We start from the raw sequence: 13734 nt of genomic DNA on the forward strand, positions 1-13734 counted from the left end.
TGTCCTTTAGGAAAGAAATCTTCCATCCTTACCTAGTTTGGCCTATCAAACCACTAAAAAGTCTAAAAGGAATGGAACTGGACAGACCACCCGGCATTGACCTAGGCACCGGCACCGACAACAACAAACTCAGCCCTCTGGACCCTGCAAAGTCCTCCTTACTAACATCTGAATCATAGAATCTTTACAGTGCAGAAGGAGAACATTCGGCCCACCGAGTCTGCACTGGCTCTCTGAAAATCATGTTTAACTAACAACTTAACTAACTTAAAACAAAAACAGAATTACCTGGAAAAACTCAGCAGGTCTGGCAGCATCGGCGGAGAAGAAAAGAGTTGACGTTTCGAGTCCTCATGACCCTTCGACAGAACTTGAGAGAACTTAACTAACTTATCTACCTAGTTCCACTCCCCTGCCTTATCCCCGTAACCTTGCACATTAATTTTTTCAATTCTCTTTTGAATACCTTGATTGAACCTGCCTTCACCTCCCTCTCGGGAAGTTCATTCCAGACTCCAGCCACCCTTTGGGTAAAAAAGACTTTTCCTCGCATCACTTTTATGCCGTTTGCCAATTATTTTGAATCTGTGTCCTCTAGTTCTTGATGCTCCCTTCAGTGGGAAGAATTTCTCACTATTTACCCTGTCCTTACCACTCAGGATCTTGAATACTTCTGTCAAGTCTCCTCTCAACCTTCTTTTCTCTAAGGAAAACAGTCCCAACCTCTCCAATCTATCCTCATTAGCTGTGGTTCTTCATCCCTGGAATCATTCTTGTGATCTCCTCTGTACTCTCAATGTCTTCACATCCTTACTCAAGTATGGCACCCAGAACTGGCGCAGTACTCCAGCTGAGGCCTAACTAGTGTCTTATACAAGTTCAACATGACCCCCTTACTCTTGTACTCAATGTCCCTATTAATGAAGCCTGAGATACTATCTGCTTTATAAACTGCTCTCTCAACATGCGTTGCCATCCTCAATGACTTATGTACATATACACCAAGGTTCCTTGGTTTCTGCACCTCCTTTAGAGGCTCTCTCTTTATTTTATACTGTCTCTCCATATTACTCCTTCCAGAATGAATCACTTCACACTTTTCTGCATCAAACTTCATCTGCCCACTTGTCTGTCAATCCACCAACATGTCTGTCTTTTTAAAGTTCAAGATTATCCTCCTCACAATTGACAACATTTCCAATCTTCATATCATCTGCAAATTTTGAAATTATGCATTAATATATATCAGGAAGAGCAAGGGTCCCAACATTGACCCCTGGGGAACTCCACTACAAACCTTCCTTCAATATGAAAAACATCCATTAACCACTACTGTTGTTTCTTGTCACTCAGCCAATTTCTTCTCCAAGTATCTACTCTCTCTTTTATTCCAATAGCTAGAACTTTGCTCACAATTCTGTTGTATGGCACTTTGTCTTTTGAAAATTCATATACACCACATCAACAGGGTTGCCCTTAACAACCTTCTCTGTTACCTCCTCAAAAACTCCAGCAAGTTACTACTTAGTTAAACATGATTTTCCCTTAATGAATCCACGCTGGCTTTCCTTAATTATTCTGCATGTGTCTGCGTGACTATTGATTTTGTCCTGAACTATAGTTTCCAAAAGTTTCCCTACCACTGAAATCAAAATGACTGGCCTGGAGTTGCCAGCTTTATCCTTGTCCCCCTTTTTGAACAAGGGCAATACTCGCAATTCTCTAGCCCTCTAGCACCACCCCTGTGTCTAAGGAAGACCGGAAGATTATCACTAATGCCTTGGCAATTTCCACTCACTTCCCGCAACACCCTTGGATGTATCTTGTCCAGTCCTGGTACCTTATCAGTTTTACATAAAGTTAGCCTTCTAATGTATCCTCCTCCTCAATTGTAAATTCTTCGAGTGTACCAGTTGCCCCCTCTCTCACCTTGGCCTGGGTAGCATCTCCTTCCATTGTAAAGACAGATGAATTGTACTCTGCTGTTTCTCCTGCCTCCATGTGCAAGTCCCCTTTTTATCTCTAATGGGCCTTACTCTTTCTTTTACCACCTTTTTATTATTCATATGCTTATAGAAGACCTGGGGATTCCCTTTTATATTAGCTACCAGTCTCTTTTCATTCTCTCTCCTTGCTTTTCTTATTAGTTTTTTCACTTCCCCTCCGGTCCTTCTATATTCAGCATGATTCTCCATTGTATTTCCTATCTGACACCTGTCGTATGTGCACTTCTTCTTTTTCAGCTTCACCTCTATCTCTGTCATCGAGGATGTTTTGAATTTATTTGTCCTACCTTTCCCTTTCAAGGGAATATACCTTGACATTGTCCGCAATACTTTTTCTTTGAAGGTAGCCCATTATTCTGCCAACATTTGATTCCAACTTGCATGACTCAAGATGCAGTCTCATCCCATCGAAGTTGGCTTTTCCCTAATTAATTATCCCTGCTCTGGATTGTTCCTCGTCCTTTTCTATGGCAAACCTAAACCTTATGATACAGTAGTCACTCTCCCCTGAATGCTCTTCCAATGATATTTGATCCTTTTGGGCCAACTCATTCCCCAGAACCAGGTCCAATAGTGCCTTCCCTCTTGTTGGACTGGAAACACTGCTGCAGAAAATGATCTTGAATACGTCCCAGGAACTCTCGCCGTTCTTGTCCCTTTGCTCTCTTCCTATCCCTGTCTATATTTGTATAATTGAAGTTCCCCCATTATAATTACTCTATAATTCTTGCACCACTCTGTAATTTCTTTGCAGATTTGTTTCTCTACGTCCCTTCCACTAGTTGCTCTACATCCCTTCCACTAGTTGGTGATCTATACACTACACCGATCAATGCTATTGCACCTTTTTCATTCCTTCCTCTAGCCAAAGATTCTGTCCTTGACCCCTCTGGAACGTCCTCTCTCTCCAGTATTGTAATACCATCTTTAATCAATTCTGCCACTCCCCCCACCCACCTTTTCTTTCTTTCCTGTCTCTCCTAAGCGCCTTGTACCCGGGAATAGTTAACATCCGTTCCTCCCCTTCTTTTGAGCCAGGCTTCTGTTATAGCAATAATATCATAATTCCATTTATGCCTGCAGTTCACCGATCTTATGAATCACAGCCTGTGCATACACGTACATGTATATTAACCCTCATTTAGGCTTTTTTAATTTTCCCCCTTACTCTGACCCCATCTAATGACTTACTGTTGCCTGCTCTAATTCTATCAAAGTCTTCTAGTACTCTGTTTGCCATGATACTACTCTCTGATATGCGCTCCTTATCAGTTAATACTTCTGTACTTCCCACTGCTAGTTTTTCTCCTTTCCACTCTGAATTTCCCCTCAGGTTCCCATCCCCCTGCCAATCTGGTTTAAACCTAGCCCAACAGCACTAACAAATGTCCCAGTCATGTTAAGGTGTAACCTGTCCTCCTTGTACAGGTCCCACCTGCCCCAGAAATGGTCCCAATGCCTCAGAAATCTAAAGCCCTCACTTTACCCCATTTCTTCAGTCATGTGTTGAACTGCTCAATCTTCCTGTTCTCATGCTCACTAGCATGTGACACTGGGAGTAATCCTGAGATTACTGCTGTTGAGGTCCAGCTTTTTAATTCCCTTCCTAACTTCGTAAAATCTGCTTTTAGGACCTCATCATTTTTCCTACTTATGTCATTGGTCCCAACATGGGCCATGAAACCTGGCTATTACCCCAGAGCTCCTTCCCCCAAAAGTCCTGCAGCCACTCTGTGACATCCTTGACCCAGCACCAGGGAGGCAACTTACCATCCTGGAGTTACGTCCACAGCCGCAGCAATGCCTATCTGCTCCCCTATAAGACCATAAGACGTAGGAGCAGAAGTAGGCCATTCGGCCCATCAATTCTGCTCCGCCATTCAATGAAATCATGGCTGATCCGATAATCCTCAACTCCACTTTCCTGCCTTGTCCCCATAACCCTTGATTCCCTTACTGATTAAAAATCTGTCAATCTCAGCCTTGAAAATACTTAACAACCCAGCCTTGGCATCCCTCTGTGGTAATGAATTCCACAGATTGACTACGCTCAGAGAAGAAATTCCTCCTCATTTCTGTTTTAAATGGTGCTCACTTACTGAGATTATGCTGTCTGGTCCTAGACTCTCCCGTAAGGGAAAACAACTTCTCAGCATCTATCCTGTCAAGCACCCCCTGTGTTTCAATAAAGTCGCCTCTCATTCTTCTAAACTCCAATGAGTACAGGCCCAACCTACTCAACCTCTCCTCATAAGAAAATCTCTCCATACCCTGGATCAACCTAGTGAACTTTCTGTGGGCTGCCTCCAATGCCAATATATCTTTCCTTAGATAAGGGGACCAAAATTGTTCACAGTATTCTAGCTGTGGTCTAACTAGTGCTTTGTATAGTTTTAGCAAGACTTCCCTATTTTTATATTCCATTCTCTTAACTATGGAATTCCCTACTATTATATCACATCTACTCTTCCTCCTCACATCCTGTGCAGTTGAACAATCCGTGGTGCCACGATCTTGGTTTTTGGTACTGTCCCCTGAGGAACCATCTCGGTCACCAGTATCCAAAATGGAAAAACGGGCTAAGAGAGCAAGATAGTCTCAGCGATTCCTGCACTCCCTGCCTGTTTCTCTTAGATACTTTGTTGGTTGCCCACTCCCTCTCTGCCAGTGCACTGCGGTGTGACCACCTCTCTAAACGTGCTTTCCACATAATCCTCAGCCTTGCAGATGCACCACAGTGACTCCAGCCGCCGCTCAAGTTCCGCAACCTGGAGCTCAAGTTTCTGCAGCTGGTGACATTTCTGCAGATATAGTCATTGAAGGCACTTTGTGCCTGCAGGATGCACATTCCACATTGCCAAGCTGCACTGACATACCTTAAGCTTTATAATAAAGTGTTTACTACAGTATGGTATTATATAATAACTCACCAATCATCTCCTCTGTACCGGATCCAGAAAGGCCTCTACTTACCAACTAATCAACTTGCGGGGCTCTTGTGACATCACTTCTTGATTTTATCTGTAAATTTCTGGCTCACTCTCCCTGCTATTTTATGGGCTCTCTGTCTTTCTGAACTCTTGTTGCTTTATGGGCCCTCATGTTGTTTAGTTAGCTTAATTTAATTGCTTTCTTAATTAACTTCGAATAATTCCTATGTATACCACACTTCTCTCCTCTGTACACTGAAATCCCACGTGACCCTAATTCACCGCTTGCTCGGTCTCTGTTTCACTTTGTCATGGTCGCCTATCTCCTCGCTGATCTGGGGTTTGTGCCAAGGTTTGGAGAGCTGTCACACAGACTAGACAAGCAACAGCCTGACATAGTTATACTCATGGAATCATACCTTATAGATAATGCCCCAGACACCACGATCACCATTCCTGGATATGCCCTGTCCCACCGGCAGGCCAGACTCGGCAGAGGTGACAGCACAGTGTTACACAGTCAGGAGAGAGTTGCCCTGGAAGTCCTCAACATCAGCTCTGGACCCCATTAGGTCTCATGGCATCAGGTCAATGGCTGATGAACCAATACTCCTCCACGTTGAGCACCACTTGGAGGAAGCACTGAGGGTGGGAAGGGTGCAGAATGCACTCTGGGTGGTGGACTTCAATGTCCATCACAAGAGTGGCTCGGTAGCACCACTACAGACCAAGCTGGGTGAGTCCTAAATGTCAGCTGCTAGATTGGGTCTGTGGCCAGTTGTGAGGGAACCAACAAAGGGGGAAAAACATACTTGACCTCGTCTTCACCAACCTGCATGCCACAGATGCATCAGTCCATGACGTTGTCAGTAGGAGTGACTGCTGCACAGTATTTGTGGAGACGAAGTCCCATCTTCACTTTGAGGATACCCCCTGTTGTGTTGTGTGGCACTACCACCATGCCAAACGGAATAGATTTTGAATAGACCTACAACTCAAGACTGGACAATCTAGTGAAGCTGCAACACAGGATTACTTGCGTGCCAAACAGCATAAGCAGCAAGTGATAGACAGAGCTAAGTGATTCCACAACCAACGGATCAGATCCAAGCGCTGCAGTCCTGCCACATTAGGTCATGAATGGTGCTGGACAATTAAACAACTCACTGGAAGAGGAGGCTCCACAAATATCCACATCCCCAATGATGGGGGAGCCCAGCACATCAGTACAAAAGATAAGGCTAAAGCATTTGCAAGGATCTTCAGCCAGAAGTGGTGAGTGGATGACCCATCTCTGCCTCCTCCGGAGGTCCCCAGCATCACAGATGCCAGCTTTCAGTCAATTCAATTCACTGCACGTGATATCAAGGAACAGCTGAAGGCACTGGTTAGTGCAAAGGCTATGGGCCCTGACAATATTCTGGCAATAGTACTGCAGATTGTGCTCAAGAACCACACCCCTAGACAAACTGTTCCAGTACAGGTACACCACTGGCACCCCGACAATATTAAACATTGCACAGGTATGCAGGAAAAGCAGGAAAAAATCCAACCCGGCCAATTACTATCCCATCAGCCTACTCTCGATCATCAGTAAAGTGATGGAAGGCATCATCAACAGTGCTGTCAAGCGGCGCTTGCGTAGCAATAATCTGTTCGCTGACGCTCGGTTTGGATTCTGCCACGGCCACTCAGCTCCTGACCTCATTACAGCCTCGGTTCAAACATGGACAGAAGAGCTGAATTCCAGAGGTGGGGTGAGAATGACTGCCCTTGACATCAAGGCAGTATTTCACTCCCTCCACCACCAATGCACAGTAGCAGCAGTGTGTACCATCTACAGGATGCATTGCAGGAACTCAGCATGCCTCCTTAGACAGCACCTTCCAAACCCACATCTTCTACCATTTAGAAGGACAAAGGCAGCAGACATATGGAAACACCACCACCTGGAAGTTCTCCTGAAAGTCACTCACCATCCTCACTTGGAAACATATCGCCGTTCCTTCACTGTCACTGGGTCAAAATCCTGGAACTCCCTCCTTAACAGCACTGTGGGCATATCTACACCACATGGACTGCAGCGGTTGAAGAAGGCAGCTCACCACCACTTTCTCAAGGGCAATTAGGGTTGGGCAATAAATACTGACATAGCCAGTGACATCCACATCCCATGAATGAGTATGTTTAAAAAATTGCAATATTTTTCTTTAAATACTTGCAAATATTGGGTTTATTTGGTCTTACTGAGCCAAGGAATATTAGCAGTCACTTAGAGCAGAGTTGATGCAAATCCTCATAATAAAGCTCATAAGTTATTGAACAACTAACAAATAATTAATGTTATTGCCATCTTTCAGGTTATTTGCTGATGTTGTGCTGCTTAACACTGAGAAGCCCCAATTTAAGGTAAGGCTGTTGTAACTTCATTGAAGAGGTGTCCGTTTGAGAGTACAGAAAAAATATAGATACGAAGGTCAAAAAAGAAACTGTTTGTCAATGTTAAATGCTATAGTGTGACAGCATTTGCTGAATGTAACATTTTCAGATCGAATTGAATCAAATCTAAGTGCTCCCTCTTAAAAATTATGACGGATTGTTTTCTATTCAGGTTTGACAAGTTACATCAGGTCTGCAACACTGAAACAGGCCTTTTGGCCCAACTGCTCTATACCAGTTCTTATGCTTCCACGAAGCTCCTCTTCAAATCCTGTCATCGTAACCTTCTATTCCTTTTTCCTTTGTGCTTACCTTTTTTCCTGTTAAATGTATCTATCCTATTTGCCTCAACTATTCTTTGTGGTAGCATGTTCCACATTCGTTAATCTATACACATTCTAGGTTCTATACAAGTTTAAAATGATCCGCTGGGAAACTGCGGATACGTGCTAGCTGTATTTTTTAATGTAAACATAGAAATCCCAATGACTGATTCAGTGCAGAGGCATTAGAAACCTCTATCACTTCCTTCCTTACCAAAGCCGTTGTCAAAATAACCAGCAAACTGTGTGAATTTAAGAATTAGTGGTGCCTCCCTACACTTGCATTTTAGTTCAAAAGCAAAATACCGCAGATGCTGAAAATCTAAAATAAAAACAAAAAATGCTGGAAGTACTCAGTAGTTGCAGGCAGCATCTGTGGAGAAAAACAGAGTTAACGTTTCAGGTCAAGATGAATTTTCATCAGACCTCTCTGACCTTTCTGTTCATGGCCTGCTGCAATGTTCCAGTGAAGCTCAAGGCAAGCTCGAGGAACAGCATCTTATCTTTTGACTCTGCACTCTACATCTTTCTGAACTCAACCCATTCAACAACTTTAGATTATAACCTCAGACTCCATCCTTAGACTCCATCTTGTTCTATGTTTTTTTTCTTCTCTTGTTACTTTCTTTATCCCTTCATATTGTACTGTTATAACCATTCACACCTCATTTGGACACACCTTTGTTTCTTTACTATACCCATTGCCTTTCCTGGCCTTTTCATTATTAAATCTTTTGTTAGTTAATCTCCCCTGCCCTCCACCCTATCACAGACCTTCTCTTTTGTTCTTCCTGTCCCCTCCACCCTTCCACTGGCTTAAAATTTCATACATAGAACTGAAGAAAGATAGAAACGGAAGGTCATCTCAAGCTGAAATGTTAACTGTTTCTCTCCACAAATGCTGCCTGGCTTACTGAGCATTTCCAGCATTTGTTTTATTCCTTGCATTTTAGTTCCCCAGTTCTCTCCATAGAAATAAAGGCTGTTATGACGCAGCAGATGACATGTGCCAGGTGGATCAAATCCATGAGGGAAACTTGATCCCGCTTTCACAATGCTTTTGCAATTTGTATTTATTTTGAGATGCACTGAAATCAGAAGTAATTAGTCCACCAAGACTTGAATTTTTTTTTAGAAAACTAAATTAAACTTTTAACAAAAGGATAGGATGTCAAGCACATACATAGGTCTACAAATTACTACTATAATAACTCCTAAAATCCCTAATTAATCTGGCTTCCAGTTACACCCCGTTAAGGCAACAGTAAAAAAAAAGATTTTAAACAGATGGAGGCAAGTCAACACAATACCCTGGACAGAGGAATTCAAGGTGGCTTTTCCCAGCTTTGGTTTATGTAGACAGCAGGCATGATGCACAAATACTGAGGCTTCTCACACTTCTGTTAGATCTTACAATGCCTTCCCTGACCCACAGACTCATTCTCCTTTATACGTGTTTCTCCCTTTTAATGTAAATTTCATTGTTCCCAAAAAATCTTTGGAACTTTACCTTTCTCATAATATAAATCTTTTCATTGTATTATTATTGTCAGTAACTTTTGGGAAAAATAAACATACTGCTTGACCTAGTTTCTTTGGCTAGGTGTAAACATCCTACCATCTCTTTGAAATTCAAATGGCCCTGATTTATCTGAAAATGCAAATTCTCCTCACCTTACGTTCTAAGACTTCAGCTATGTTTACGTGTTTAGCATTTCAAACCTAACTTCTTTTGATGAATCGAAGCCTCCAGACCAGCTGTCTCCAATTCAGTTAAATCAACTGCGCGCGCATACACATGTGCACACACACACACACACTCTGCCCAACCCCCTCTGTTAACCTACTTTTACAATAAATCACAATAATACGATGAGAATTATTATATTTTCATGATGAGGCAGGTTACAATTTATTAAGGAGGTGGATGCATCGGCGGTGAATTCTTTGTTACTCTTGCTGTGCTGTTACCTACTTGAACGGTTTCCAAAGTGTTATCAAGCCCTGTACATAAAAGAAAGTTCAAATGTCGGTTGCATAACTGCTTGAAAATGAGCCTGTAGCTTTTGGGCATCGTTGCTTTTTATACTTGCTAGCTGTTGTTTTGTTTGAATCATTTCTATGTTGGTAAATTTGTTGCTTATAATTCTCCATTTCATCAGAACCACAATATAACTGATATTTAATATGTTTCTGGTATTTCCTGTAAAACAATTTAACTTAAAGCTGATTGGATCTCTCATTATGTTCTAGGAATTAATTTTTCTCAGCCATTGCTTGTACTTTGCAAAAAATATGTTCGGTGGTTCTCCTCTCAATCACCTCTGTTCTAATGAAACTTTATAGTAACATTGAAATATTTATATACTTAAATATTGCTCAGCCTCTTAATTGTTGCATGGAGCCATGTTCTTCATGTTAGTTGCAGGGTTCTGTATAAAGCTTATGAATGTGCCACTAAACGTTTAGTTTATATTGTAATGATTCATTTCATCAACTCCAAGAGGTCTCCTAACTAAAGCTCCACATATCATACAGAAAGTTCATATCCATCGGCTAAGAAAGCACCCCACCCCAAATATTGAAATTGAAACATTTTTGTAAGATAAGGGATATGGAACAAAGGCAGGTAAATGGACTTGAGGTACAGATTAGCCATTACTTAATTGAAGCTTGAGGGAATGAATAGCATACTCCTGTTCCTATGCTTTTGACTTTTAAAAAAGCATGTCAGCCAAATGAAGTAGAAATGTGGATGTAAAATTTTTCAATTTCACTGGTTAATGATTTACAAAAATGGCAAAAAAGGAGTAACTATATTTTCATTTTCAGGGAAATAAGGATTTTATTTCCAAGGAAAGCAAATTAAGTAAATGCCATTTATATATGTAAAGGCTGAAAAAGGAAACACATGTTTTAGTGTTTGAAATTTTATTTTTTCATGGCAGATGCCTACTAAGCTGAAGGAAGCTTTAAAAACAGCAAAAGAGTGTATGGAGAAAAGGCTAAATGAAGAACAGAAAGCTGTGAGTTAAGCAAGCCCTTACTTTGAATAAAGCAACACAGACTACAGTGTTACAAGTCAGTAACATGTCTAGAAATTTGGAATCTGCTAGATTGCAAGAGCAAATGTCATCTCAAACTTAAAGTGCATGCATACCTTGGAACCTACTGTTGAAAGTTGTTCATAATATATAGAAGTATAGAAATGTTTTGATTGTATCTGTACTTTTTTTTTGCTGTTTTCAGATTTTTTGGGGAGATGGTTGTTAAAGGGCATCAGATTGGCAGTGATGTCCTTGGCCTGACTGGGTCAAATTTTATTGCATCTTTAGACTGCAAGTGACATCAGGTTTCTTTCTGGCTGAGTCAGTCCCTGTGCCAAGAGTAATATGCATCAGATTGTTGTCCAGAATTATAGGTAATCTGATATTTGCATCATGCTGTTTGAAACAATGTCATGTGAATCTCTGATTTTACAATCCATATCTAAAGTGATAAAAATATCAAGATGAGCATTCCTTTATTTCAAACATCTGTGGTGTGTGATTGGAGCAGAAAATATTCCTGATTATACTAGGTGCTTTGGAGTAGGTTTTGGCTGTAAATTGCAGCAGTAGCATTTTGGATTTCTGTGGTTAGTTTTTAGTGTTGATAATTTGATAGGTTTGCAATGGATTTAATCTATTTAGTGAAAGATCACTTTTAGAATGGGCACATTTATTTTCTGAAAATTGCTAATAGATGTTATTCAACAGCTTGGGTAGCACCCACAACCAAAGATTGTTAATCAATAGTGGGATTTATCTTTTTGATCTTCACTTCATGTAGGAATACTGAAGAAATGCTCAGAAGCTTACCATGTCTGGGAAGTTTCTAATTTGCTTTAAACATCCATTTTTGCACTTTCAATTACTCCTGAGTAAATAGAGAATATTTATAGACAATAATATAAACCAACTTGGCAAAACCAGATGTAAAGATGCTTAAACTGGTCTCTGTCTTTGGGCCAGAAAGGGGAACAATCAGCTAGAGTTCCTAGTCTTGAATGTTATTGCTGGAAAGTGCATGTTGATGAGTTGAGGACTGGATTAGGCTTGCTTCACCATAATTGAAAAGTCTGCCACCTTTCGTTGTTTAAATTCATTCAAAACGAATGGCTGGCTGGCACCCATAGAACCATAACCCAGCAAGAATCACTGCCTTTAGGAAAGGAGGGGTAAAGGAAAGCAATGAGCGAGGAAGAAAATGTTAGGCTTCCATTTTCTGTATTGTAAATGGATTTACAAATACTTCTGCATGTTTTGAAGAATAGCTGTTTTGCCTAAATGTAGCAGGATAAATATCAACCATCAGGTGGCTAGCTGTCAGAGCGGGCCTTTTGCTGAGAGGCCTGATGTATTTTGTGGGCTGAGTCTTACTAGCGTGCTCCTAACATAATGCAAGCTCCAACCAGGTGTCCTGCTACAGATCGCTAGGTCTGACCGGGCACAATAGAGTGCTGACCCAATTGGCAGGTAGGTGAGGCTGGGTGGGCAGATGGTAGCACAGGGGAGGAGCCTGGAGGAGTAGCTCTGCCCTCATTGAAATAACTTATGCTTGCCTTTTTAGGCCTCTTTCTCTTGACTGCCAAGTTTTACTGAGCACAGCATTTGTGGCATACACCTGTGCAGTAGGTTCACATAGCTACAGGACCCTGTGTGTGTCATAGGACCCTGATTTGCATAGATTGAGGATCCCATCTGATTTAGATGATGCAGGAGCCAGCAGAAGGCTCAAGTGATGACTGAGCTGGAATGAGGCAGTAAGTTGACTATGTAAATTTCAATTTACCTACCATCCTCTTAAGGCAGGGCGAAGGTTGTTGAAATCTTTCCAACCATTTCATTTGATAGCAGAAAGTGTTAATAGCATGTTTTGCATCTGTCAGTGGATCAGTCACAAACTGGTGTAACATTTTTAGAACACTCTACCTAAAATTTTAATGCTGCCAAGAACTAAATTTTCCATTTGGCTTTATCCCAAAAGATTCATCGGCACAAAAGGCTCACAAGGGCACAGTCTCATCATGGATCAGAGGAAGAGAAGAAGAGGAGGAAGATTTTAGCACGAAAGGTAAATCAATTCTAATAAGATTTTAATTAGTGTCCCAGTTATAGAATTATATATGTTTTGGTAAAAATATCATTTGAACTGGACACCTTGCTAAGAGAAGTTTTAGAATCTATATTTTGTTTATTAGAATTATAAATAAGACAATGATGGGATGTCATTCTTTAGTAAAAATTATATTTCATGTTTTGTTTTTATATAAATGTTTAATTATATTGTGCAATTTTAACCCTAATACTCCATAAAGCTGTGGCTTTGTTTCTTAAATAATGAAATTCTTCTGTTCTTTTATTATAGCAAGCCAAGGTAACAAAAATTGATTCAATAGAGGTCTAGTTACCTTGTTTTATTGTCTTTTAGCTTTTTGAATTAATTTGCAGCGATCTGTATAAGATATTTTCATCTGCTTTACTGCATGTTCATTTTTAATGAGCAGTGCATGATATAGTGAAGTTTGCTGTTTCTCTGGTTGCATGAATGAAGTATGGTATGGCTGTACTACATTGGTGTTTTGCATTTTTTTAATTAAAAAAATGCTTTTTCTTACAAGCAGAAGTCAAAGCAGTCTGTCACTGAGAATGAAGCGGATATCTCAACTAAAAACAGCAACTCAAACAATATAAATTCTGGTAGGCTTTTTCTAAAATTGAAACTATATCTGGTAATCAGTTCAAGTTTATTCTAGAAAGATCTCTATTCAGGAGTTATTTTCAATAGTTAAAAAAACCTGGAGATTTCTCCAATTAATCTCTTAAGATAATTTTCAAATGGAGCAACTGTCTACATTGGCTTCAATTAACTGCAAAATCTGCATACAGAGCAGCTCATTCTCGATGCATGTTGCCTACTAACCAAAGTGAGGATCCTTTCTCAAAAGATAGAGACTGGCAATGCAGTATAACATCTAGAAGTGAAATAATATGC

At 40.7% G+C, this 13734-nt stretch overlaps 1 protein-coding gene across 3 annotated transcripts in view; it reads left to right on the plus strand.

Moving 5' to 3' along the window:
- The window catches only part of pxk (PX domain containing serine/threonine kinase), an 85623-nt gene that overhangs the window by 57873 nt on the left and 14016 nt on the right, over window positions 1-13734 (plus strand). For all 3 annotated transcript variants that reach the window (XR_005943462.1, XM_041190885.1, XM_041190886.1), the window contains 4 exons: window positions 7297-7345; window positions 10647-10724; window positions 12727-12813; window positions 13364-13439. Coding sequence is in view for 2 of the 3 variants with exons in the window: in XM_041190885.1 (XP_041046819.1) it covers window positions 7297-7345; window positions 10647-10724; window positions 12727-12813; window positions 13364-13439 (290 nt within the window). In the remaining variant the exon portion in view is untranslated. The remainder of the gene's footprint in view (window positions 1-7296; window positions 7346-10646; window positions 10725-12726; window positions 12814-13363; window positions 13440-13734) is intronic.

The sequence above is a fragment of the Carcharodon carcharias genome, chromosome 7 (genome assembly GCF_017639515.1).
Source record: "Carcharodon carcharias isolate sCarCar2 chromosome 7, sCarCar2.pri, whole genome shotgun sequence".
Classification (NCBI taxonomy): Eukaryota; Metazoa; Chordata; class Chondrichthyes; order Lamniformes; family Lamnidae; genus Carcharodon; species Carcharodon carcharias.